Raw genomic sequence first — 27,101 nt, 5'->3', positions numbered from 1 at the left:
AGGATTTAGGTCAGGTCTCATAGAATGCCACTTCAGAATAGTTTGTTCTGTAATGTTTTCCTCTTAGCCATTCTTGGGTGTTTTTAGCTGTGTGGTTTTGGGTCATTATCCTGTTGCAAGACCCATGACCTGAGACTGAGATCAAGCTTTCTGACACTTGGCAGCCATTTCTCTCTAGAATACCTTGATAGTCTTGAGATTTCATTGTACTCTGCACAGATTCAAGACACCATGTGCCAGATGCAGCAAAGCAGCCCCAAAACATAACAGAGCCTCCTCCATGTTTCACAGTAGGGACAGTGTTCTTTTCTTGATATGCTTCATTTTTCCATCTGTGAACATAGAGCTGATGTGCCTTGCCAAAAACTTTCATTTTTGTCTTATCTGTCCATAGGGCATTCTGCTTTGTGGCTTGGCAACATGTAGTTTGGCAAATTCCAGTCTGGCTTTTTTATGATTTTTTTCAACAATGGTGTTCTCCTTGGTCGTCTCCCATGAAGTCCACTTTGGATCAAACAACAATGGATGGTGTGATCTGACACTGATGTTCCTTGATCTTGAAGTTCACCTTTAATCTTTTTAGAAGTTATCCTGGGCTCTTTTGTTACCATTCGTATTATCCGTCTCTTTGATTTGTCATCAATTTTCCTCCTGCGGCCACATCCAGTGAAGATGGCTACAGTCCCATGGATCTTACATTTCTGAGTAATATGTGCAACTGTAGTCACAGGAACATCAAGCTGCTTGGAGATGGTTTTATAACCTTTACCTTTAACATGCTTGTCTATAATTTTCTTTCTAATCTCCTGAGACAACTCTTTTCTTTGCTTCCTCTGGTCCATGTTGAGTGTGGTACACACCATGTCACCAAACAGCACAGTGAGTATCTGTAGCCCTTATATACAGGCCCACAGACTGATTTCAAGATTGTAAACACCTGTGATGCTAATTAGTGGACGCAACTTGATTTAACATGTCCCTTTTGTCACATTATTTTCAGGGGTACCATCATTTCTGTGGAGGCCTATTTCATTAGTTTAATTTTTTTTTTAATTCTGTGGAAGCAGGGTTGAAAAGCAATGTCTGACTTTCATTTGGTCATTTTCATAGATTTTTAATTTATTATTACTTTTGTCAGATTCAAGTTATTTCTGTGACCATTGTGGGTTTTTCTTTCATTAAACAAGGGGTACCAACAATTTTGACCATGTGTGTACATTCTCCAAAGAGGCCCAGGCAGAGGCTGGGTTTAGCTTAATGGAGATATATGGCAGCCACAGGGGCTTTCAGCAGGTTGCCATGACAATCTATTCAGGTGCACCATCAATCAACCAACAGAGGCATTTTAATGGTTAAAGAGCACAAATCAAAGGAGATAGCGCCTGTTACCATAGCTGATACTATTATGCCTTACATTTGGAAGGAGTTAAAAGAATTATGTCATCAGAAAATTACCTATTTTTTATATCAAGCTTTTAGGTACCGGTAAATATATTTTTAAAGAAATGTTGATACTTTTTAATAACCCTTTTCCATTGCAATTTTTCACTTTTTTGCTTTCATTTTTTTTCTCCCCTTCTTTCAAGAGTTATGTTTTTTTACTTTACATCAGTGTAGCCCTATGAAGGCTTGAGGCCAAATTATTTTTTTATATTTTTAAATATAAAAAATATTGTTTTTTTTTAGTTTTCTTAGGGAACTTGAGCCTGTAATCTTCTAATCACTTGTTCTATAAGATGCAATACAGCAGTATGGGCTGGGCTTCACAGGAGTACCAAGATGGCAGCCATCGACACCCAAAGATCGCATTGTGGAGGGGATGATGTCGGGCCTGGAATGGCACACCCCTGGAACTGTGTGTCCTTTAATGCCATTGTCAGAGATTGATAGTGGCATTTAAGGGGTTACATAATGAAAGGAAACATCTCTATGCACAGTAGATAACCCAGGATCCACCATTCACAATAGATAATATCACAGATCACCTTCTGCCCCTCTCATCACAATTAACTTAGCCTAAGGGCTCATGCAAGCACAGGCCGCTAATGCATTGACTGGCCGCGGGTCTCCCAACTCGAGCTTGACAGCCTCACAGAAATATTTGAAGCTGTCATGCTTGGGCCGGGAGTGCCGTGGCCAGTCCATGTGTAGGGATGTGCTCTGCCTTACCCTGTTTTTGCCCCTGAAGACAACAGACGCATGTGAATACCGTCATGCGGTTTTATATGTAACAGTAACATGTGTCCAATGTAATTTAATGTATTATGGTGATTTACAGTATAAGGTTTTAATATATAATGTGAATATAGCATAATGATAAGTTTAGGACAGCATAAAAAATAGCATAAGGATAATAGGTTAGCATTTAACATAGGAAATGGTTAAGATTAGGTTTAGCCCACTTACTGGTTGGAGTGAGTTCAGTGTTAGCTAGTGAAGTGTATAGTGGAGTCCAAGTTAAAGTGGGGTGGGTGCTAGGGGCAGCATGGACCAAAATTCAAGGCAATGGGAGGCCAAATGGAGATACCTGATGGACATTCCAACAGCATCCTGTGCCTAGGGCTTGGGCCAGATACCATGGAGCGGGCTTGGTCTTCTGATATCACAAGGTCAGTGGACATGAAAATGCATGGGGCCGGTCCCGGGTGCACTGCCAGAGTGGACAATAATAAATCCATGAGACTGACCGAATCAGTGGGCTTGGGAGTACTCCAGAACGAATGGGTGGCAGAACAGAAGAGGAGTTGTACTAAAGAGGAAGGATGTGTGAATTTCTGTGCCCTATTCCACCAGTACCCACCTAATGAACTTGGACTGTTTAGTAAAAGTTTGCCTGTTGAAAAGAACCTGGTGTGCCATGCACTGTGAGTGGCGGGTCCTGAGGACGGAAGCCTGGAGAAAACAGAAGCCTGCGGCCTGCAAGTGAGTGTGATGATCTCCACACCCTAAAGCACAATGGGACTGGGACACTCCTTATCTGCACACAAAGCACAACCAGACAGCAGCTTCGTCACGACTACCGCTTTGCAGCACTTCAACATGCATTGCGATCCAAGATCAGACCAAAATCTACGAATGTCAGCATGAGTCCTAAATCAGAGCATGACCAAAAAGTACGAACAGAACGCATTCACTCACATCACCGTGGGGCCACTAGAACCCCTCCAACTTAATAACAAACAGATAGATGATGATGATGCTAACCAGGCCATGTTTGATCTCTATGTAACGGTAAAATCATGATAAGAAATATGACGTCAATATCTACCGCAGGGAACCTTCAGAGGATATCTTTTAAGTTGGGGATCTCATAAAATTCAAACAAACCCAGCACGTCCCACAATCCGCCACCACATGAGCTCATCAAGGGGAGGTGTATGGGCGTAACTTTGAGCTAATAAAAAGCAGTATTTGGGTCTGGGTCATTTGTCAGTCCTTGGAAGAAGTAGTTCACTGTGGTTCTGACAATTTTCAGAGTGCTCCCCTCTGCTAAGCTCTGAGCCATTTCCATGACCAGGTTTAGTTATTCTTTTTTGTTATTCCTTTTCATTTTATCTAATTGTATATATTGTATTGTTTGTTCCCATTTTGTATCATCTTGTATATTTTTTATAAACACTACCTATCATTCTGGATTAAATATATAAAATTTAATAGCTCTGTTCCTCCTTCTCTGTAAACCACGCCATACGGTATCTGTAACGGGTGTCCAATCGGCCTGTATAAACGATAGATGGTGGCAGCTAGTAGTTATTTTGTTATTGCGGAGCTGGCAGTCCATATGTGGGTATATACATATATCCCATGCATTGGAATCGAAGGTGTACAGTGGCATGTAAAAGTTTGGGCACCCTTGGTCAAAATTACTGTTATTGTGAACAGTTAAGCAAGTTGAAGATGAAATGATCTCCAAAAGGCGGGCACCCTTGGTCAAAATTACTGTTATTGTGAACAGTTAAGCAAGTTGAAGATGAAATGATCTCCAAAAGGCCTAAAGTTAAAGATGACACATTTCCTTTGTATTTTAGGCAAAAAAATATACTTTCAAAAAGGAAAATGGGCCGATGCAAAAGTTTGGGCACCCTGCATGGTCTGTACCTAGTAGCACCCCCTTTTGGAAGTATGACAGCTTGTAAACACTTTTTGTAGCTAGACAAGAGCCTTTCAATTTTTGTTTGGGGGGATTGTCATCCATTCTTCCAGTTCTGTGAGATCACTCTGACTCCAAACATTATGTAATGTACTATTAGGATTCGGCTGTTTTCACATTCTCTCCTGTCTTCATATTATAACTCCTTATGTAATTTGCATAGACACAGTCAGGTTCCATTCTCTTCTGCTTCTCTCATTGTTTCAATTGAGAAAAGCAGAAGAGAAAGTGGTTGGCATGTGATTGTCTCTATGGAAATTGTGTAAGGAATGGTAATGTGATACGCATAGAGAGTGTAAAAACAGCCGAATCCAAACAGTATTCTAAAGCCCCCCATCACACTAAGTGAGATCGTTAGCGAGATCGCTGCTGAGTCACAAGTTTTGTGACGCAACAGCGACCTCAGCAGCGATCTCGCTACGTTTGACACGTAGCAGCGACCAGGCCCCTGCTGTGAGATCGCTGGTCGTGTCGAAATGGCCTGGACCATTTTTTGATCGTTGAGGTCCCGCTGGGTAGCATGCATCGGTGTGTTTGACACCTTACCAACGACCTCGTTGGTGACTCAGAACTGAGACACATAGGCGTGCATTTGCGTTGCATCATTATACAGGTCGCTACGGGTCGCCGTATCGTTGCTGCGTCGTTGGGAAGATCTGACTGTTTGACAGCTCACCAGCGACCGCACAGCGATGCAGCAACGATCCCTGCCAGGTCGTATCGTTGTCGGGATCGCTGTAGCGTCACTAAGTGTGACGGTACCTTAAAACAAAATCAGAATATATTTTTGAGAGTGAAAATGACATTTCCCTTTTTTTTTCCCAATGTGGTGTGCCAAAGGGCTTAATTATATAACTTGTGTATAGTGTTCAGTTTTTATCAACATAACATGCTGTTTAATGAATTTGGCAAAACTATGAGAATAATATACAATTTCTAATCCACAGAATTTTTATTCTGACATATTCTGTTCCCATATCTTTATAATATGCTTGGTTTTGCTCCTATATCTATGCAGTAAGCTTGGTTATGTTCCATATGTATGTTGAAAGCTCAATTCTGGTATTGTATCTATGTAGAAAGCTTGGTTCCGGTACCATATGTATGGAGTAAGCTTAATTCTGTTCCTGAATCTGTCCCATGATTGGGACATTTACGGACTATAATGACCTTTTTACAGTTGCTATGTACTGCTGTTTGTTTGCATAGCTGTAAGGTTTACCTTACTTATGTTTGTCCCCTCTCTCTCTGTCTCCCTCTCATGTGACTGGCTGAAGCTAACCCCTCTCTTCTTTTTCCTCAATCACTTCCTCTTTCACCATCTTGGCACCATCAGAAGCTCATGTGCTCTCAGCTTGTCTGAGGAAAGTTCCCTTTTACCTGCTGCCATTGTTATGCATGTATTCACAAGATTCCTGTAAGAAAATAAACCCTCTTCTGGATTCTCCTCAACGTGTGTGCCTACAGCAGAGTTAAGCTATCTGCGACCATCGTCATTGTAAGCACAGGTGAAGAGACCCAGCGTCTCACAGAGCCATATTTACAGACACAGGTCATGTTGACAGAGCAATTGATCTGCTCTCTGAAGCACAGGAAATGTTGCTAGCAGCAAACCTCAGACCTGACAACACCTTGCCATCACCCCCAAGTTTTGTTCCTGAGGACCCTTGTTCTGTCAATGCTGGCAGCACACTTAAACTTGAGGAACTAGTAACTGACAGAGAGACCAGACCCGTCATCTCTTTACGCAGCATACCTGTGACTCCAAAGTTGAAGCTGAGGCCTCATCTTCGAGACCTGACAACAGATCAGGTGGAGGTGTTGGTCTGCTTCTTTCAACAAAATGTACTTTTCAGGTTATCCCCCCAGTGCCCTCCCTTATCTTCCCTTCTTCTGAGGCCCACACAGTCAGACTCTACCGGCCCTTCTCCCTGCGAGTGGCGGTTGTCTATCGCCCTCCAGGTCCCTCCCGTCAGTTCCTGGATCACTTTGCTGCCTGGCTTCCAAATTTTCTATCCTGCGACATCCCCACGATAATCATGGGAGATTTTAACATCCCAATTGGCGATCCTCTTTCCCCATCTGCCGCTCACCTTTTATCACTAACCTCCTCCTTCGGCCTTTTACAGCTTGCTAATTCTCCTACACATGAGGACGGGAACACATTGGACCTGATCTTCTCCCGGCTTTGCTCAGTACATGACTTTACTAACTCTCCCCTTCCACTCTCTGACCATAATCTTCTTTCATTCTCTGTCAAGAACTGTGACTCTACTCAAGACCCCCCCACTTTCCACACTTATAGAAATATACGCGCCATTAACACCCAGAAATTTCTGAAAAAGTTGCAATCATCATTGGCCCCAATCTCATCCCTCTCATGTCCCGACTCTGCATTGAAGCATTATAGCGAAATAATGCTATGCGCCCTGGATGAAGCCACACCTCCTACACAAACAACAATTCGGCATAGACGGCGACAACCCTGGCACACACCTCAAACACGTCTTCTCCAGCGGTGTTCCAAATGCGCTGAAAGGCTGTGGAGAAAATCTAATCTGCCCGAAGATTTCCTCCATTATAAATTTATGCTGAAAACATATAACTCTGCGCTTCACCTCTCCAAACAAACCTACTATAACAACCTCATAATCTCACTTTCCAATAATCCTAAACGACGCTTTGACACGTTTCATTCTCTCCTCAATCAAACAGCACAGGCCCCGATCACAGACCTCAGCGCAGACGATCTGGCCAATTATTTCAAAGAAAAAATTGACCATATCCGACGGGAAATTTTCTCCAAATCCCCAAATGTTATGCATGCTCTCCCCCGCCACATTGTATCTTGCTTACTTTCTGATTTCGAACCAGTCACGGAAGATGAAGTGATCAGGCTCCTTGCATCTTCTCGCCCTACCACCTGCATCCGGGAACCCTATTCATTCACATCTCCTTGAGTCCCTTGCTCCAGCTGTCACCACTCACCTAACTAAAATTTTCAACCTCTCCCTCTCATCTGGTATCTTTCCCTCTTCTTTTAAACATGCCAGCATACATCCATTACTTAAGAAACCATCCCTTGACCAGAACTGCACGGCCAACTACAGACCTGTCTCCAATCTTCCCTTTATCTCTAAACTCCTGGAACGCCTGGTCCATTCCCGTCTAATCCGCTATCTCTCAGACAACTCTCTTCTTGACCCTTTACAATCTGATTTCCGCTCTTTACATTCTACTGAAACTGCCCTCACTAAAGTCTCTAATGATCTACTAACAGCTAAATCTAATGGTCACTATTCCCTGCTGATTCTCCTGGATCTCTCTGCAGCATTCGATACTGTGGATCACCAGCTCCTCCTCACTATGCTCCTCACTATTGGCCTCAAGGACACTGTTCTCTCCTGGTTCTCCTCCTATCTCTCTGACCGCTCCTTCTCTGTGTCTTTCACCGGCTCCTCCTCCTCTCTCCTTCCCCTTACCGTAGGGGCTCCTCAAGGATCAGTCCTAGGCCCCCTTCTTTTCTCCTTATACACCGCTCCCATTGGACAAACAATCAGCAGATTCGGTTTTCAGTACCATCTCTATGCTGATGACACTCAATTATACACCTCTGCTCCGGACATCACCCCTGCATTACTACAAAAGACCAGTGATTGTCTTTCTGCTGTGTCTAACATTATGTCCTCCTCAAAAACATCTCAAGAATCAGGACTTTTCTCACCTTTGACTCGGCAAAAACTCTTACTGTCGCTCTTATTCATTCTCGTCTGGACTACTGCAACTCTCTACTTATCGGGCTCCCTCTTACTAAACTCTCCCCTCTCCAATCCGTCCTCAACGCAGCAGCCAGGATCATATTCCTCGCCAACCACTACACCGATGCCTCTTCCCTGTGCCAGTTATTGCATTGGTTGCCCATCCAATATAGAGTTCAATTTCAACTTATCACGCTTACCCACAAAGCGCTCCATGCTTCAGTACCCCCCTACATCTCCTCCCTTGTCTCAGTCTACCACCCTACACATGCTCTCCGTTCTGCCAGTGACTTAAAACTAAAATCCTCCATAATCCGAACTTCCCACTCCCATCTCCAAGATTTCTCGCATGCTGCGCCAATTCTTTGGAATGCACTACCCAGGACAGTTCGATTAATTCCCAATACCCACAGTTTCAAGCGGACCCTAAAAACCCATTTCTTTAGACTGGCGTATCGCCTCCACACACTATCTGTCCATCCCAGTTGTCCGTCCCAGTTTTCCCCCATATTAAAATCTTCTTAAATTTCAGGCTCATACCAACCATGCACATAATAGCCTCGGTCAGGACTGCACACATACTGGCAGAGGACCAGTCCATGTATTATTTATCCTATATAGTATATCAAGGCTGCATTATACAATATATGTACATTCTACCTTTTGTGTCTCCCCCATTTACTCATAGACTGTAAGCTTGCGAGCAGGGCCCTCACTCCTTTCGATATGAGATATGTTTATTCTGTATTGTTTGTATAAGTCCCACCTAAAATTAGTAAAGTGCTGCGGAATATGTTGGCGCTCTATAAAAATAAAAATTATTATTATTATTATCTCTCTGGACGCTGCTTGAGCTGGTCACCGGTTGTGCAGGCTGGTATTCACCTGATGTGTACCGCCAAGTGCTTCATGGGAGAAGGCATCACATGAAGGACATCGCTTCTGGACACGGCTTACGGCGGGGAGCCTACCGCTATATTCCTCCAGCTGTGTTTGGACATTGAAAGTTCTCCAGCGGATTGTTGGGTTGGTGGAAGTGTTTGCACGTTGTGGCTTCTCCAATCCGAAGATGGGTTTCATTTGGACTCGGACTATCCGGCTGTTGAGGACTTCAGGCCTCCAACTAAAAAATTGAACTACACCTATTGAACTACAACTGTTGTTGTTATTGTTAGCATACCTGTATGTTTCTTTCGTTTCTGTCTTTCAGGTCTACTGTGATATCTCCAACAGACACCATGTCAGGAATTATTGAAATCTAAAGATTTCAAATGGGGAGTGTTCTGTCCCATGATTGGGACATTTACGGACTATAATGACCTTTTTACAGTTGCTATGTACTGCTGTTTGTTTGCATAGCTGTAAGGTTTACCTTCCTTATGTTTGTCCCCTCTCTCTCTCTCTGTCTCCCTCTCATGTGACTTGTTGAAGCTAACCCCTCCCTTCTTTTTCCTCTGTCACTTCCTCATTCACCATCCTGGCACCATCAGAAGCTCATGTGCTCTCAGTCTGTCTGTGGAAAGTTCCTTTTTACCTGCTGCCATTGTTATGCATGTATTCACAAGATTCCTGTAAGAAAATAAACCTTCTTCTGCATTCTCCTCAACATGTGTGCCTACAGCAGAGTTAAGCTATCTGCGACCATCGTCATTGTAAGTACAGGTGAAGAAACCCAGCGTCTCACAGAGCCATATTCACAGCCACAGGCCATGGGGACAGAATAGTAAAAAGGAAGCTCATGTGCTCTCAGTCTGTCTGTGGAAAGTTCCTTTTACCTGCTGCCATTGTTATGCATGTATTCACAAGATTTCTGTAAGAAAATAAACCCTCTTCTGGATTCTCCTCAATGTGTGTGTCTGCAGCTGAGTTAAGCTGTCTGCGACTATCGTCATTGTAAGTACAGGTGAAGAGACCCAGCGTCTCACAGAGCCATATTTACAGACACAGGCCATGGGGACAGAGTAGTTCTGTTGCTGCATCTATGTAGAAAGCGTGATTCTGTTCCCATATTGATGTAGTAAGTTTTGTTCTGTTCTCGCATTTATGTAGTAAGTTTGTTTTTGTTCCCGTGTCTATGAAGTAAAATCAATTCTGCTCCTTTATCTAAGCAGTAAGTTATTTTCTGTTCCTGTACTTATGTAGTAATCTCGGTTCCGTTCTCGTCTCTGGCTTCCTATATCTATGTAGTCAGCTTGGTTCTGTTCCTGTATCTATGTAGGTAGTAACCTTGGTTCTATGCTTATATCTATGTAGTAAGCTCAGTTATGTCCCAGCCAGTTATTTTTAAAGCCTGTTACCTCTGCTTTTTTAATATAGCGGCCAGAGATACTCTGGCACCTTAGTTTTCTGGAGCATCATGGTTTTGCATTTTATATATTAAACAAGGCTTAAAAGTCTCCTCACATTAGCATGCCAGGCTTGTCATATCACTGTCCTCAAGAAGAAACGTTACCACTTGGAATCCAGTCAGATGTCTCACACCCAGCCAAACCAGATCTCACACTTTCCACTGTTGATGGGCAACAACCCGAAACACAGGATCTGCAAATTGAGAATCTGGTTTGGCTTTCATCCTAAGTCATGTGGCAAGGCTTGTTAAAGGGTCGATATAGACATTTAGGATTGCTACTTCCAATAGGTGGCACTAGAGTTCTAGTTCTCTTACTCTCAGAAGTGGCAATTTGTATATTTAATTTCCCAGAGTGGCATTGCAAGGCATAAAAGTCTCCTCACATTGGCATGCCAGGCTTGGCATGTCACCCTCAACAAGGAGAAACGTTACTCCTTGGACAACATTATTAGTTTCATACCTTCAAGGACTGCTGAGATTGGAGGACAAATGTGAAATCATTACCTAGTTTGAGACAGCTAAGGCCACATGCACATGTTGAGCATTTGGTGAGTTTTTTAACCTCAGTATTTGTAAGCTAAAACCAGAAGTGGGTAAAAAAAAATGTGGTGACGTGTTTCTATTATACTTTTCCTCTGATTGTTCCACTCCTGGCTTTGGCTTTCAAATACTGAGGTATAAAACTCACCAAATACTCAACATATGCACATAGCCTTAATAGTTATGTCTTTCATTACTTTATTTTCTCAGTTTCCAGAAGAAAGATAGGGATAAAACTTATTTTTGAGAAATATAATGTATAAACCTTATAGAATGCAGCCCTTGCAGCTCTTATGTGCGCATTCTATTTACGTACTGAAATTTGGAATCAGCTAAAAAAAACACGTATTGATAGAAAAAAAGATTTGTACCTTATTTCTCTTTTGTATTTAATAGCAGATTTGACAATTAAACCAGTATGTTAACCCAGCCTTGAAAATACCGAAACCTTGTATGTTCATTTTGTATGTTCATATAGTATTTGCTGCATTATTTAGCCTTGGGAGCGGAGTGTACTGTGATCTCTTGTATGTTCTTACAGCAACTTGCGCTGTGAACTATAAACTTTGCTATGTCCTTGCCCTGCAATTACTGGCTTTCAAGATGTCTGTTTTACAATATTAAAGAGTAATTTAAAGTGTAACCATAATTTTATTTCTTATTTCATAAATCAATAATACATGAAAATGAGCAACTTTGTAATATATTTTATCAGAGAAATCTGCTTCTTTCTCCTAATGTATTGATCTTTTACTCTCAATTCATGGATAAAATCTGTAAAATCTGTACTCAGTGAAGATAGATGTTCATGTTACTGAGATAGGAGATAACAATTGGTGTTTATAAAGTTTTATGTTGAGGGGAGGAGCAGGAGACAGAAAGACATTCTACTACAGATTCCATCGAATGTTATAAGCACCAACTGCCATCCCCTCATCTCAGTCATGGGAAAATCTGTATTCACGTAAAGGGGTATTAACATCTCCAAGATGCTATTACAATATGTAGTAGATGTAATAATAATATTAGCAAATACCTCCAATTAGAAATGGAGTATAGTTTTTCTTATAAGCTATGTGGCTTACCCCAGGTGCAGGCATTCCAGTAGCTTAGGTACCCATGGTTACAAGCACTCACATAGTGACAGTTTGTTAGTTGTTAGTTGTCATAACTATGGATACCTAAGCTACTGTAATGCCCTGAACACGGGTTAAGCGCCATAGCTAATCAGAAGATCTATATTACATTTGTAATTGGAGGTATTTGCTAATATTATTATTATTATTATTACACCTGATCTTAGAGATGGAAATACCCTATTTAAACAGATTTTACCCTGGAATTGAGAATTTTGAGAATGAATGATCAGTCCAGGAGAAGGAAGCAATTCTCTCTGGTTACATATGTTACAAAGCTTCTTATTTTCTCATGTACTATTGATTTTTGAAACAAAAAAAAAACAATGGTTACGCTTAAATTCTCTTAATGTCCCAATTTATAACTAACACATAAAGTAGCACTCTGCAACGCTAACTGCAGAGTGCTACTTTATTTGTTAGTTGTATATGGAGATGGCTGCTCCTAATAAGCACCTGTTCACATCTATTTCTTGTTTTGGAAGTTACAGTCAATCTTTTTTGTTTAAATGTCCCAACTTATGATGTGCCATACATAATGGGCATATATGTGAGTCCCTCACTTTAATGACGTAAATTCCAGCAAGACATTAATCCCAAGCACACATGCAATTTAGTCATAAATTGGTAAGCAAAGAAAAATGTTCCAATGGCCAAACCAATCACCGGATTTAAACCCTATAGAGCACCTTTGGGATGAGTTAGGGCGACAAGTTGGGGCCCGCACCCATAGCAATAAATATGAATTTGCAGATTTGCAAATGGAATGGAGCAAGATCCCTCAAGATGTCTTGAATACTCTAGTGGCTTCAATACCCCGTTTGTGCAGTAATTAAAGTAAGTTATGGCATTGTTACAATGAATTACTCACTATGTTGTGATCAATAAATAGTTTATGCAAAACTTTTGGCAGTCAGTTTTCTTTAATTAAATGTCCATACCTACTGTATATTCAAAAGCATTTTGGTTAAAATTAAGGTCTTGCATGATGACAACTTCATGCACTTTCACTTCATCACCAGGGAAATGGCATCACCACAACCAGACAGAAGTAATCACACTAGAAAAAAAATGCAAAACTTTTGGTGGCCACTGTGTATTACAAAGTTTCATATTTTAGTTTTGATTTATGCATTTTGTAAAAATGACAGTGACCATTTAATTGATGCATACAAATTTAATCTCTAGACACTGTATGAACTATTTCTATATGTAGAATTACTAAAAAGAAGAGAAGTTATACCATTATGAAAAAAGTATTATGGGAAAATCTTTTATCTTTGTTATATATTAAAATAATATCTGTCCATGTCTTATAGGAGAGTCTGGAAAACATTCCATTGCAGAATATTGAAAACTGTCGCGCTGTGTCTGGGACCCACCCTTACAATTCTCTGTTTGTGATTACTGTCCAGAATAAAAGAAATACAAATGTTTTGATATTTCAGTCAGAGGAACACCCAGTAAGTTGTATAATATAATAGTATATCACCCATAACCGCATATGTTAGTCAACTAACACGTCTGCTATGTCCTATCATTTAGGCTAACACCCTACAAAGAAAACTGGAGAAGGCTTTGTCTCAACAGAAAGAAGACCAACAAAATAAAGATAACACTAGGTATGATTTGAAACTTGCCAAACGCTATGTTACATACTGACCTCTGCCCATTATTATCTTTCCTGTAAAACTGGGAGAATTTCCCAAACTACTTATCATTTTTATATATTCAGTGGGACAGATTTACTAAAAAAACTGTCTAATTTTTAGACACTAAAGAGTCTTTATCAGAGTGGTTCATTGGTGGATGACAAATTTAGGACATTGTTAGAGATCTAGTCTAACTTTATTACCGTAGTTTACTTGTGTCAGCATAATAAATCTCCCCAATGTTTACATGGTTTAACTCTTTTCTGACATGTGAAAGACATGTATCTCACACATCTGGTGCTGATGTAAACATGGTAGTCAAGGCTGGGTTTCATATGAGACAATTATTTCCCCTATATCAAGGATGTCAAACTCAAATACACGGAGGGCCAAAATGAAAAACTTGGACAAAGTCACGGGCCAACCAGTATAAAGTATAATGGGCCCCATATAGTCCTTCATATAGAATAATGGGCCTTACATAGTCCTCCATACAGAATAATGGGCCCCACATAATCCTGCATACAGTATTATGGGCACCACATAGTCCTCCATACAGAATAATGGGCCCCACATAGTCCTCCATACAGAATAATGGGCCCACATAGTCCTCCATACAGAATAATGGGCCCCACATAGTCCTGCATACAGTATTATGGGCACCACGTAGTCCTCCATACAGAATAATGGGCCCCACATAGTCCTCCATACAGAATAATGGGCACCACATAGTCCTCCATACAGACTAATGGGCCCCACATAGTCCTCCATACAGAATAATGGGCCCCACATAGTCCTCCATACAGAATAATGGGCCCCACATAGTCCTCCATACAGAATAATGGGCCCCACATAGTCCTCCATACAGAATAATGGGCCCCACATAGTCCTCCATACAGAATAATGGGCCCACATAGTCCTCCATACAGAATAATGGGCCCCACATAGTCCTGCATACAGTATTATGGGCACCACGTAGTCCTCCATACAGAATAATGGGCCCCACATAGTCCTCCATACAGAATAATGGGCACCACATAGTCCTCCATACAGACTAATGGGCCCCACATAGTCCTCCATACAGAATAATGGGCCCCACATAGTCTTCCATACAGAATAATGGGCCCCACATAGGGGTGATGGTTTTGATGCAGAGGGCCAAATAAAACCACCATGCGGGCAAGATTTGGCCCACAGCCCAGAGCTTGACATGTATGCCTTATATTATTATTATTACTACTATTTATTATCATACCGCCATTTATTCCATGGCGCTTTACATGTGAAAAAGGGGTATACATAGGAAATAACAAGTACAATAATTTGAACAAAAATGAGTCACCGACTGGTACAGGAGAAGAGAGGACCCTGTCCGCAAGGGCTCACAGTCTACAAGGTTTACAAATCTACAATACCTCTGTATTGAAGTATTAGAGCAAGCGATCAAGCAGGTTCACATCCCCTAGGATATTAAAAAAAGTATTCTTTTTATACATATAATCATGAACGCCATAACATAACTCCACAAAAAACAATGGTATAATTATTTCACCGCACTTGGAATTTTTTTCCTGTTATCTAGTACACTGAATGGTAAAAGGAACTGTTATATTCAAAACGTTAACTCCTCCCACAAAAGATAACAAGCCATAGTTAAGTCAATGGAAAAATAAAAGTTATGGCTCTTAGAAGAGGGGGAGGAAGAAAAATTACACAGTCATTAATAGGTTAAGCCCTTGTATTAGGTCTAACATGCTCTGGACTGACATAATGAAGTTTCTGTATTTCTAGGATGATTAGTGTAAAGTTCGGTTATTATCACTTCTGCATAGCAATGATGCAAACTGATTCGCAGGACCCAGTACAGCAGCCTGTTCAGCACTCTGTGACCGTTGACTGGGAGCCCTGAGAACCACTTTCTACCTCCCAACATCTGCAGCTCTTCTTTTGATTAGCCAGACTAGCATGATATCAAAAGTGTTGGCTTACTTTATAGCAATTTTGGTGTATTGGGTTACATTTGAAGCCACACCTATTTAGTAAGCCACACCCCTTTGCCCTTCAGGCCACATTCACTGGTGAGCAATGCGAAACATGCTCTTAAATTAAGTGGTGCAAAGCGTGTACACCAGTTTATTGGCTGAAATTGTGCCGGAATTCTGGCAAATTTAGCTTAGTAACTTTCCCACATAGTTTACTAATAGTGATGAGCAAATACATTCAGCACTATTCGTTACATGCATGAATAGTCCAGTATTTTGGCTATTCACCTCGGTATATTCGAGTGACCCTCCCAGCATGTTTGGCACTTTATTTGCAGTCAATGAACATGGTGGGCTTGCTTGCCAATCACAGTAATGTCGGCGCCATCTTTGATGTGGCATTACTGTGATTGGCTGACCTTACAGCGTCATAGGGGATATTTAATCCCTGCTGGCGCCATCTTGCTCACATTACAGCCGGAGGCACCGTAGTGAGAGCGCAGTGTGAGCGTAGGGAGAGCAAAAGCAGCGTATAGGGAGAGTTAATAATTACAGAAAGCTCTTTTAAGAGCTACTGAGGGTGAAGATTAGTTCTCTGTTAGGTGGAGATAGTGTAGGGAGAGATTTAAAGAAGTTGTCCACTACTTTTAAGAGTCCCCCAATGTATTAACCCTCGGATTATAAGGCGTTTTCTAATTACCTTGTTGTGTCTTTATTGCCTGTGAGCGGCGCTATCCTTGTCCGCTCACAGGCATCACGTGACCCCCTGCTGATGTCACGTCAAGTTCCGACTGCAGCTGGGCGTGACATCAGTGACGTGGTCCCCGCAGTGGATGCTGGGTGTGATGCACGGGGTAACCCCGCCCACAGCCCAGCATCCACCATGGAACGCAGCACTGATGTCACGCCCGACTGCAGCCGGAACTTGACGTGACATCAGCGGATGTCAGAGCCGGCTGCAGTCGGGGGTCACGTGATGCCTGTGAGCGGCCAAGGATAGCGCCGCTCACAGGCAATAAAGACACAGCAAGGTAATTACAAAAAGTCTTATAATCAAAGGGTTAATACATTGGGGGACTCTTAAAAAGTAGTGGACAACTCCTTTAAAGAGGGAGAGTGAAAGTCAGGCACCAGCGTGTTTGCAAGTACATGCTGCAGATCTCTACTACTTTGCATGACTTTTGGATATGGGACGAACCCCACTCCATCTTAAAACCAACTATAACTACAGTAAACCTCAACATTGGAATAAATACACAACACATTATTTTTGATGTCAGAATTGCCACAACTTTATTTAAATCACAGAATTAAAACAAGCACAGTAGGAGTCAGGTGGAGGGCTAGTACATTGTGATTCACAAGTACTGTGATATCCCCAGCTGTCTGACATACAGCAAGAGCACAGACAGCCATAACGGGGCGGCACGCACTGGCTTGCCATTCAAGCAGAGCCAGTAAACTTTCAGGGCACCAATGACCCTATTATCCTCACTCCTGTGCTAAACCACCGTGCAAGCCCCTTATAGATGTTACCATTACGACATCCTTCAGGCTGCCCACCAAAGCTAAGCTTGTTCAACACCGTGAGGTTTTACATGCTCTATTAATTGAAATGAGTCCACCTTAACTTGTCTGCAACTTCCACCTGACTCCTAAATCGCAAAGCTGTGACAAGTTATGTATAACCATTTTTTTATATATATATAAATAAAACGCTTATTTCACTTTAGTACAATTAAAAAATAGATGCCCCTGCAAAAGCATCAAGGAGAGTAAGCTTGGCAAACCTCCAATTCACAAAGAGTCATCCTACAGCGCTCAGGAGAGGAAAAAAACCCTTTGGAGGAAACCTCTAGGGAACCATGGCTAAAGGATTGCCCTTCCCTTGGGCTTAGAAGGTTAATGCTAAAGTTAACTCTTTATAGCCATAATAAAATTGGACATGGTACAAGATATACAACGGATAATTAAATAAATACAATAAAGCATTCATCGTTATACAATAAAGCATTGCAAAATAGTGATTATAACAGGGCGGGAGGGTGGGTGATGCATCCTCCACCTCCTCCAAAGAGAGAAAGAGAGATCATACAGAGAGAAAGAGTTACCTTACCTCCCCCCATGTAAGCCCCACCCTCCTTACAATAAGACCCCTGGCACAGCCAATACCATGATCCTTCCTCCTAAAGCAGAATCACTCTTGTTTAACCCTACAATGCGGTTCGAGGGCCTTTTAGGCCCCGGTGCTTACTTTTTTGCTATTATCTGCAAAATTACTTTAGTTAGAATTTTGAAACTCTAGGTATTCCTCAAGTATGTCGTTGTTGGTAATATCAAGTTGTTCATATAATTTTTTTGATAGGCATTTTGGTGTAACAATGTTTTTTGGGGGAAAACCACATCTGTATGGAATGGGGGCCTTTTAGACCCCTGCTATTTTTATCATGTGCTCAGAAGTGTTTGTGTCTCAAGTTACTTTATTTGTACTCAGGGTTGCTAGTGGAGGGGCCAGGGGGTGGATCATGCCATGTGAGGCTGACATGTGATTTTGGGAGGGAGTAATAAGGCATAGAAGGAAGACATATCGCTTCTGCAAAAAATAAGTCCTGGAAAAATATCTCAAAAGAGGAACTTTATGCATATATTGGACTTTTAGTGCTGGCAGAGAGTCAAAAATCGTGTGATGTTCCAATCAGAGAATTATTTCTGGACCCACTTTCTGATCCACACTATAAAGCGACAATGGCAGTCGACAGATATGAGGAAATTAGAAGAAACATTTGATTTGATGATAAGCGAACTTATGCAGCGAGGTTCCAAACAGACAAATTAGCCCCTATCAGTTATATCTTGAACATATTTATCAAAAATTGCACCAAACTTTACAATCCTAGTACTAATGTTACAGTAGATGGGCAACTTGTACCCTTCAGAGGACGTTGCAAGTTCATACAATACATGCCCAGTAAACCAGCCAAGTATGGAATAAAAATCTTCTGGATGTATGATTCTGCAAATTATTATGGCATAAATGGGCTTATCTACTGTGGCAAAGAAGTTAATGCACCAGTACAGAATGATCTAGGGTCTGAGATTGTGAAAACACTTGCTGTACCAATATACAATTCAGGTAGAAGCATTACCATGGACAATTATTTTACCAATATTGCACTGGACAATTTTCTGCTTGAAAAAGCTGTTACACTTGTTGGTACTATGAAGCCAAACCGACGAGAAATTCCTCAAGCAATGAAACACAATCCACAGCCAGCACTTTATGAGAGTGTCTTTGGTTTCAACAACAAAGCGACACTGGTATCTTACAAAGCGAAGAAGGAGAAATCCGTTATATTACTCAGTACCATGCATTATGATTGCAGTATTGACAGCAATGACAGGAAACTGAAACCAGAAATCATCCTGTATTACAATAAAACTAAAGGAGATGTAGACAAAATGGATGAAATTGTGGGAGAATATTCATGCAAGAGGCAAACAAGACGTTGGCCTGTAGTAATTTTTTTCAAATATGCTAGATGTAGCAGCCCTGAATTCATTCATTATTTATACAGAAACTCATCCAGAATTCCATACAAGGAGGAAGGACAGGAAACACCTATTCTTGAAGGACCTTTGCCATGAACTTGTAATGCCTCACATGATGGAGCGAAGCAACATGAAATGCTTGCCAAAGCAAACTAAAGAAGCAATGAAACGGTGTGGCGTACAGTTTCAGGATATTCCAGGGCCAGGAAAAAGAAAACAAAAGCGTTGTTTCATTTGTCCAAGAAACTTAGAGAGGAAAATTGAGTGATATTGTACCACTTGTGGGGAAAATGTCTGTAAAGAACATTCTTCAGAAAAGATAACATGTGAAAATTGTTTGTAAGACCAATAAAATTGAAAAGAAAGTTAGAAAAGAAATGTAGCTGCTGCTAGTTTAGTCTAGATTTATATACCTTTGTGTGTTTTTCATATCTTTGTTTGAAATTTGGAAAAAAAAAGTTTTTTGGTGTTTTCTACAAAAAATTATAATTAAAATGCTGTGCATTATTCATATCTTATTTTTCAACTTTGAAATAAACTTGTAAAAGTTATTTATGTTTCTTTCTGTTATATAGTGTAGGAACAGACTGTGGGATTAGGTTGACAGGCAGGGTTTCATCCACTACATTAATATATAAAGCAGAGGCAAATAATATTACGTTGTAGTACCAACATATACTAAACCAATTTTTTTGGAGCTACATAATATTCCTGCGTGCCAGCATATAAAAAAAAGTTTGTTTTTTTTACAGATAAATAATAATCGTCAGTGCCAACATATAGTAAACATATTTCTTAAAAGCTAAATGCTAAATAATATTCCTGGGCTATTGCTGAAATAGCTACTATTTATCTAGCAGTTGTGCGACTGGCGCAAAACTTGCAGAAATACACAAACATCACTATTTACCAGTAATTCCCCTGAGTCTGCTGTTGGAGTGTGTCATAAAGGCAATATAAAAAAAACAAAAATGTTATATTGATTAAATAAATAGCATCTCTTTATCTATCAGTTGTGCGACTGACGCAAAACCTGCAGAGATACGCAAACGTCACAAGTTACCAGTAATTTCCCTGAGTCTGCTGTTGGCGTGTGTCATAAAGGTGATATAAAAAAAAAAAAGAAGTTATATTGGTTAAAAAAATAGCGTCTCTTTATCTTATCAGTTGTGTGAGTGGCACAAAACCTGCAGAAATATGCAAATGTCACTAGTTACCAGTAATTTCCCTGAGTCTGGTGTTGGCGTGTGTCATAAAGGCGATATAAAAAACAAAAAAAAAGTTTTATTGGTTAAATAAATAGCGTCTCTTTATCTAGCAGTTGTGCGACTTGCACAAAGCCTGCAGAGATATGCAAACGTCACTAGTTGCCAGTAATTTCCTTGAGTCTGCTGTTGGCGTGTGTAATAAAGCTGATATCTGAATATAAAATACCCACATATTGCTAGATACAGGGAATTTGTACATAACACCTCTGTGAGAGTACTTGTGAAAAATAAAGCCAGGAATTTTTTTTTTCATAATGCATTCAATAGGGGAAAGGGGGAAAGGATGACGTTAAGGAACATGGACATGGATGTGGTGGTGCCCGCCAATGCCGTGTGACAGATCAGAAGGTGACTGTATCTCGTTCTAGCTTCCTGTCAAAATTTGGTCAGCGCGCTACACCACTGTCGAATCAAGACAAGTGCAAGGAGGTTGTGGGTTGGATGGCAGACAAAGGCTCCAGTGTGCTGACAAGCAGCACCACCAAGTCTTCCACACGGTCCAGTCTCAGTAGCCAAGAGGCTAGACCTCACAATCCTCAACCTGGTCCTCCTTCCTCCCCCCATCAAGAGTCCCCGGAGACATATGACCCCAATGCTGGCCACTCCGAGGAACTGTTTACTTTCCTTTATAATTATTCAGGCCTCTCAATGTGCACCATTAAAGAGGGTCATGAGGAGGTGGAGTGCAGTGATGCACTAAAGTTTGAGCACCCAAGGCCAGGAGAAAGTCACGTTGGGGAAGCTCAACTCATGTCTGAAGAGGTGGAGGATAATCATGATGCACAGTTGCCATCAGATCAGCCTAAAATCGCAACTGAGAAGGAGGATCAGATTGATTAATTGGAAGATGACGTGGTCGATGATGAGGCCACTGATCCAACCTGGCACGCCTAGTGAGCACAGCAGTGCAGAGAGGGATGGATCCGTAGCACAGAAACAGGCAAGAAGAGGTAGTGGTTTAACCAGAAGGAGAACTCGGTCAACTGTTCCACAGAGGACCCAGACTCGGCTCGATAACAGGCCAAGGGTGTGTTGTTCCCCTGTATGGCAATTTTTTTCTGAAAGTCCTTCAGACAAAATAACTGTAATTTACAGCATCTGCCAGACCAAGCTGAGAAGAGGCAAGAATACTGCCAACCTGAGCACCACCAGCATGCAGAAGCACATGGCAGCCAAGCACCCCAGTAGGTGGGCAGAACGCCTGGGTACATAATCTGTGTCTGAGGGTGAAACCACTGCCCCTTCCCCTGTGTTACAGCTTTCCCAATCTGTTGTCCAGGAAGCAGGCACTGATGCCTCCTGCCCACAACCTGCAGTTGCACAGACACAACAGTCAGCAACCACATCCAGTTCGTTGTCGCAGCGCAGCGTTCAGTTGTCCCTGCCCCAGACGTTTCACAGCAGAAATATCCACCCACCCACAGGCCCAAACGCTAAACACCCACATTCCCAAATTGCTAGCACTGGAAATGTTGCCGTTTCGGCTTGAGGGAACAGGAACTGAGTGGCCGTGGCATCCCCACGGTACTCGATTCCCAGCCGCCACTATTTTTCCTAATGTGCCGTCCTCGCATTACATAAGCACACGTTAAACAATATCAGCAGTGCTCTGGCCAACGCAGTCACAGGGAAGGTCCACCTAACCACAGACACATGGACAAGTTCTTGTGCACAAGGACACTACATTTCCCTGACAGCACACTGGGTGAACCAGGTGCAGTCTGGGACAGAGTCTGAGGCTGGGACATCACATATCTTACCCACACCAAGAATAGTGGACCCAACTTCCATCAGGGTTTCAGTCTCCTGCCAGTTCCTGTCTCTCCTCCTCCTCAACCTCAGCTGAACTAGCCTCCCCATCACTCCCCAGCTGGGAGCTCTGCAGCACTGCCTTGGCGAAGCATCAGCACGCTCTACTGGAGCTCATCTGTTTAGGTGATAAAGCTCATAACGCAGGAGAGCTGTTGAAAGGGATAAAAGACCAGACTGATCAGTGGCTCTCCCCGCTAAACCTCCAACAATGTCTGGTTGTATGCGATAATGGACGTAACTTGGTGGCGGCTTTAAAGCTCGGCAAGCTGGTACACATTCCATGCATGGCCCACGAGCTGAACTTGGTTGTATAGTGGTTTTTAAAAACATACCTTGACTTTCCGGACCTACTTGCCAAGGTACGCCGTGTCAGTGCCCATTTCTGAAAGTCATCTCAGGCTTTCACCGGTCTGGCTTCACTGCAGCAGCACTTTAATTTGCCTCGTCACCGACTGATTTGTGACCTGCCCTCACGCTTGAATTCGACATTTCATATGTTGGCAAGGCTTAGTGAGCAGCAGAGAGCAGTGGCTGAATTAAAGCTTCTCAATGCCAGTCAGAGTAACACTCAGCCCCCACACATAACAACTGCCGAGTGGGTTTGGATCGCTGACATATGTAAGGTTCTTCAAAACTTTGAGTACAGCACCAAGACGGTGAGCGCTGATGACGCTATAAATGTTCACTGCAGAATCTCAAAGAGGAAGCTTTGAATGCCGAGCAGGTGGCTATGGATCAAGATTTTACAGTGACTGATACCACACAGCCCAGCCTCGCATAATATTCTCAGGCCACATTGGGTGATGACGAGGAACAGGAGGAGGATGAGGAGGAACAGGAGTTTTGAGCCTGCACTACAGAGGGGACTCCCAATCCCAGCTTCATGCCTGTCCAGCATGGAAGGCCTGAAGAGGAGGAGGCGATGCGTTGTGAGGAGGAGAGGATGGTTAGTGTTCGTCCTGGTGGGGACACTGAACATTTGACTCTTTGTAGTTCATGTCCAGTTGCCTTTCCCAAGACCCTCAACGCTGCTAAAAGAGCTACCGGCTCTTTTCACCCACAAGGATTACAGGGGAGGGACACACACACCAGGTGCAACTCAGGGGATGGGGGAAATGTCCACCAACTGGGCCATTTTCATGAAACCGTCACATCAGCAAGGGCTATCTGTGGGTGTAACCATGACGAAGAGGGAGAAGTTGACCAAGATGGTGAAGGAGTACTTAAGTGACCATACCAGCGTCCTTCCTGATTCTTCAGTGCCCTTTAGCTATTGGTTGTCCAAGCTGCACACTTGGCCTGACCTCTCCTTGTACGCCTTGGAGGTGCTGCCATGCCCTGCCGCAAGTGTGTTGTCTGAGCGGATTTTTAGTTTGGCCCGTGCAATTATAATGGATAGGCGCACACGCCTGTCAACGGAAAATGCCGACAGGCTGACTCTTCTAAAATTGAACAAGGGCTTGATTTCCTCTGACTTTGTAAGCCCTACGGATGACAGCAACCTAACGTAAATGCAGCCCAAATGTTCTTTTTTGGAAGCTGTTTTAACGTCCATGCCTTACCATCCAAGCCCATTTTGTTCAGGAAATCACGTCCTACTCCTCCTGCTTCTGCAACAAGTACTTAATGGGTCATATTGTATATGTATACCCCATTAAGGGTAATGATTTTAAATTTTTGGAAACCTTTGTACACTGTGCAATGGTGAAACTTGTACTACCATCTCTACCTATTCTAATAACTGAAAAATGTATTGTGAGGTCCCCATCATGGACTCTTTCAGCGTGTATCTGGGAGCCTGATGTTGATTTTTGGGTCTGCAATTGTACATTGTGGAACATTAATGCATTAATATGCTCCACACACTTCTTCAAGTTTCGCCTTACACAGATTTATAATATGAGTAATGAAACATGCTCTATATATATATATGCTGCTAGCTTGAAAATCTTACCCACACATCCCTTTATAAAGGGAAATTTGACATAATACCTCTGTTAGCATGTGCCATATACTGCTGACATACGCAGCACCCCAGTAGGTGAACGGAAAGCCTGGGTACAAAATCTGTGTCTGAGGGTGAAACCACTGGCCCTTCCCCTGTGTTACATCCTTCCTAATCTGCTGTCCAGGAAGCAGGCGCTGATACCTCTTGCCCACAACCTGCAGTTGAACATACAGTAAGAACATTCAGCAACCACTTCCACTTTTTGGTCTCAGCGCAGTGTTCAGTTTTCCCTTGTCAGCATATATGTCTCTTCCCAAATTGTTAGTTACACACGTGGTCAAAATTGTTGGTACCTCTCGTTTAATGAAAGAAAAATCCACAATGGTCACATAAATAACTTGAATCTGACAAAAGTAATCATAAATTAAAAATATATGGAAATGAACAAATGAAAGTCAGACAAGAAATAGCCCTGGACAGAAATGATGGTACCCCTGAAAATAATGTGACAAAAGGGACATGTTAAATCAAGTTGTGTCCACTAATTAGCATCACAGGTGTCTACAATCTTGTAATCAGTCAGTGGGCCTGTATATAGGGCTGCAGATACTCACTGTGCTGTTTGGTAACATGGTGTGTACCACACTCAACATGGGCCAGAGGAAGCAAAGAAAAGAGTTGTCTCAGCAGATTAGAAATAAAATGATAGACAAGCATGTTAAAGGTAAAGGTTATAAGACCATCTCCAAGCAGCTTGATGTTCCTGTGACTACAGTTGCACATATTATTCAGAAATGTAAGATCCATGGGACTTTACCCAACCTCCCTGGACGTGGCCGCAGGAGGAAAATTGATGACAAATCAAAGAGACGGATAATACGAATGGTAGCAAAAGAGCCCAGGATAACTTCTAAAGAGATTAAAGGTGAACTTCAAGCTCAAGGAACATCAGTGTCAAATCGCACCATCCGTCGTTGTTTGATCCAAAGTGGACTTCATGGGAGACAACCAAGGAGAACACCATTGTTGAAAAAAAATCATAAAAAAGCGTGACTGGAATTTTCCAACTACATGTTGATAAGCCACAAAGCTTCTGGGAGAATATCCTATGGACAGATGAGACAAAAATTGAACTTTTTGGCAAGGCACATCAGCTCTATGTTCACAGACGGAAAAATGAAGCATATCAAGAAAAGAACACTGTCCCTACTGTGAAACATGGTGGATGCTCTGTTATGTTTTGTGGCTGCTTTGCTGCATCTGGCACAGGGTGTCTTGAATCTGTGCAGGGTACAATGAAATCTCAAGACTATCAAGGGATTCTAGAGAGAAATGTGCTGCCCAGTGTCAGAAAGCTTGGTCTCAGTCGCTGGTCATGGGTCTTGCAACAGGATAATGACCCAAAACACACAGCTAAAAACACCCAAGAATGGCTAAGAGGAAAACATTAGACTATTCTGAAGTGGCCTTCTATGAGCCCTGACCTAAATCCTATTGAGCATCTTTGGAAAGAGCTGAAACATGCAGTCTGGAAAAGGCGAGAGGTGCAGAAGTCTCATTGACAGTTACAGGAATCGTTTGATTGCAGTGATTGCCTCAAAAGGTTGTTCAACAAAATATTAAGTTAAGGGTGCCATCATTTCTGTCCAGGCCTATTTCATGAGTTTAATTTTTTTTTAAATTCAGTGGAAGCAGGGTTGAAAAGCAATGACTGACTTTCATTTGTTCATTTTCATAGATTTTTAATTTATTATTACTTTTGTCAGATTCAAGTTATTTCTGTGACCATTGTAGGTTTTTCTTTTATTAAACGAAGGGTACCAACAATTTTGACCACGTGTGTAGATGGGGCATACATATTCGTTAGCACTTTACATAGTCCGGTGCTGGACAAAGACCATTCCTGGCTTTTCCAGGCTCCTAAATGAGACTTGTGTCTCTTTAGTAAACTGTCGCTTCCCTTAAATTTTCTAAATTTTGGTAAAAAACAAATGGTGGTGGGTATTGGCCAGTTTCTGTACATTGGGTTAATTCACTCCACAGACCTATTCAGACCACAGCCTTACACATATTGGAACATGGTCATTGCCACGCTAAGCCCTTTACCTGAGCTCTGTAGCACTGCCTGTCACCTGAGTAATACACTCCACAGACCTCATCACTCTCTGGGACATATCCTGTAATTACTTCGTTCTTGTTCAAAACCATGCAAAAGATACTTTCTGCCTGATTGGGTAGTTTCTAGAAAAAGTGCGTAGGCTTGTGCAGATTGGTCAATGGCACTCCTGGTGTCTGGTAGAATCCAATTTACTGACATTGAGCATACAGCTCCTCCATCTCCTGTATTATATTCACCTTACAGCGGCTTCACCCGCTATAACAGTAGCTCCATTGGGAACCGGTGGCCAAAATGAACTGTGGAGCTCACAAAACACAGGTTTCATAGCACCTGCTGGCCCTCTGAAAATGTGAAGCGAGGGCCACATAATGACATGGCGGTGGATGTGGTGGTGATGGCGGGCGAAGGCCAAAATTCAAATGGGCATGTTTTAGCTGGCATTGTAAAGTTCTGGGGAATATGTATTCCACTATCTAGCTAACAATTTTGAATGAGGGAGCGACCTTCCAAATGTAGGAGTGAGAGCCCTCACAAATGTAAAAGGAAAAACTAAAGCCAAAACACTATGTGAGAACAAATGCTAAAGGGGAGGTATAATTTTTTTTTAGTATTTTTTTTTATTTTTAGCTTACGTTATAGTTATATACAAGTAAATATGAAGGAAAAAATGTTTCTTAGCATTTTTCCCTTTAAAACAAAATTTAGGTTTGGTTTTGTAGGTCTTCTTATAAATCCATAAAACAGGCGCAATAGTCTGACAACATTATTCCCAGATACCAGATGATGCCATTATTCACCAGATGTGAGCCAGGAAGGCATGCACTCATCTTCTCCATG

The 27,101-nt window shown here is 41.9% G+C and overlaps 1 protein-coding gene across 3 annotated transcripts in view; it reads left to right on the top strand.

Annotated features, from left to right (window-relative positions):
* Window positions 1-27,101, top strand: part of EPS8L3 (EPS8 signaling adaptor L3) — a 187,965-nt gene that overhangs the window by 97,807 nt on the left and 63,057 nt on the right. For 2 of the 3 annotated variants that reach the window (XM_073666830.1, XM_073666829.1), the window contains exons 6-7: window positions 13,254-13,397; window positions 13,480-13,556. In XM_073666830.1, coding sequence (XP_073522931.1) covers window positions 13,254-13,397; window positions 13,480-13,556 — 221 coding nt within the window. Of the gene's footprint in view, window positions 1-9,344; window positions 9,561-13,253; window positions 13,398-13,479; window positions 13,557-27,101 lie in introns of those variants that run through there. The other variant, XM_073666831.1, reaches the window with a different exon arrangement.

Source organism: Phyllobates terribilis, unplaced genomic scaffold (assembly GCF_046119375.1).
Source record: "Phyllobates terribilis strain yellow unplaced genomic scaffold, ASM4611937v1 Scaffold_2__4_contigs__length_985480577, whole genome shotgun sequence".
Taxonomy (NCBI): domain Eukaryota; kingdom Metazoa; phylum Chordata; class Amphibia; order Anura; family Dendrobatidae; genus Phyllobates; species Phyllobates terribilis.
Note: the sequence above shows the minus strand (reverse complement) of the source record. Positions and strands in the feature narration are given on the sequence as shown.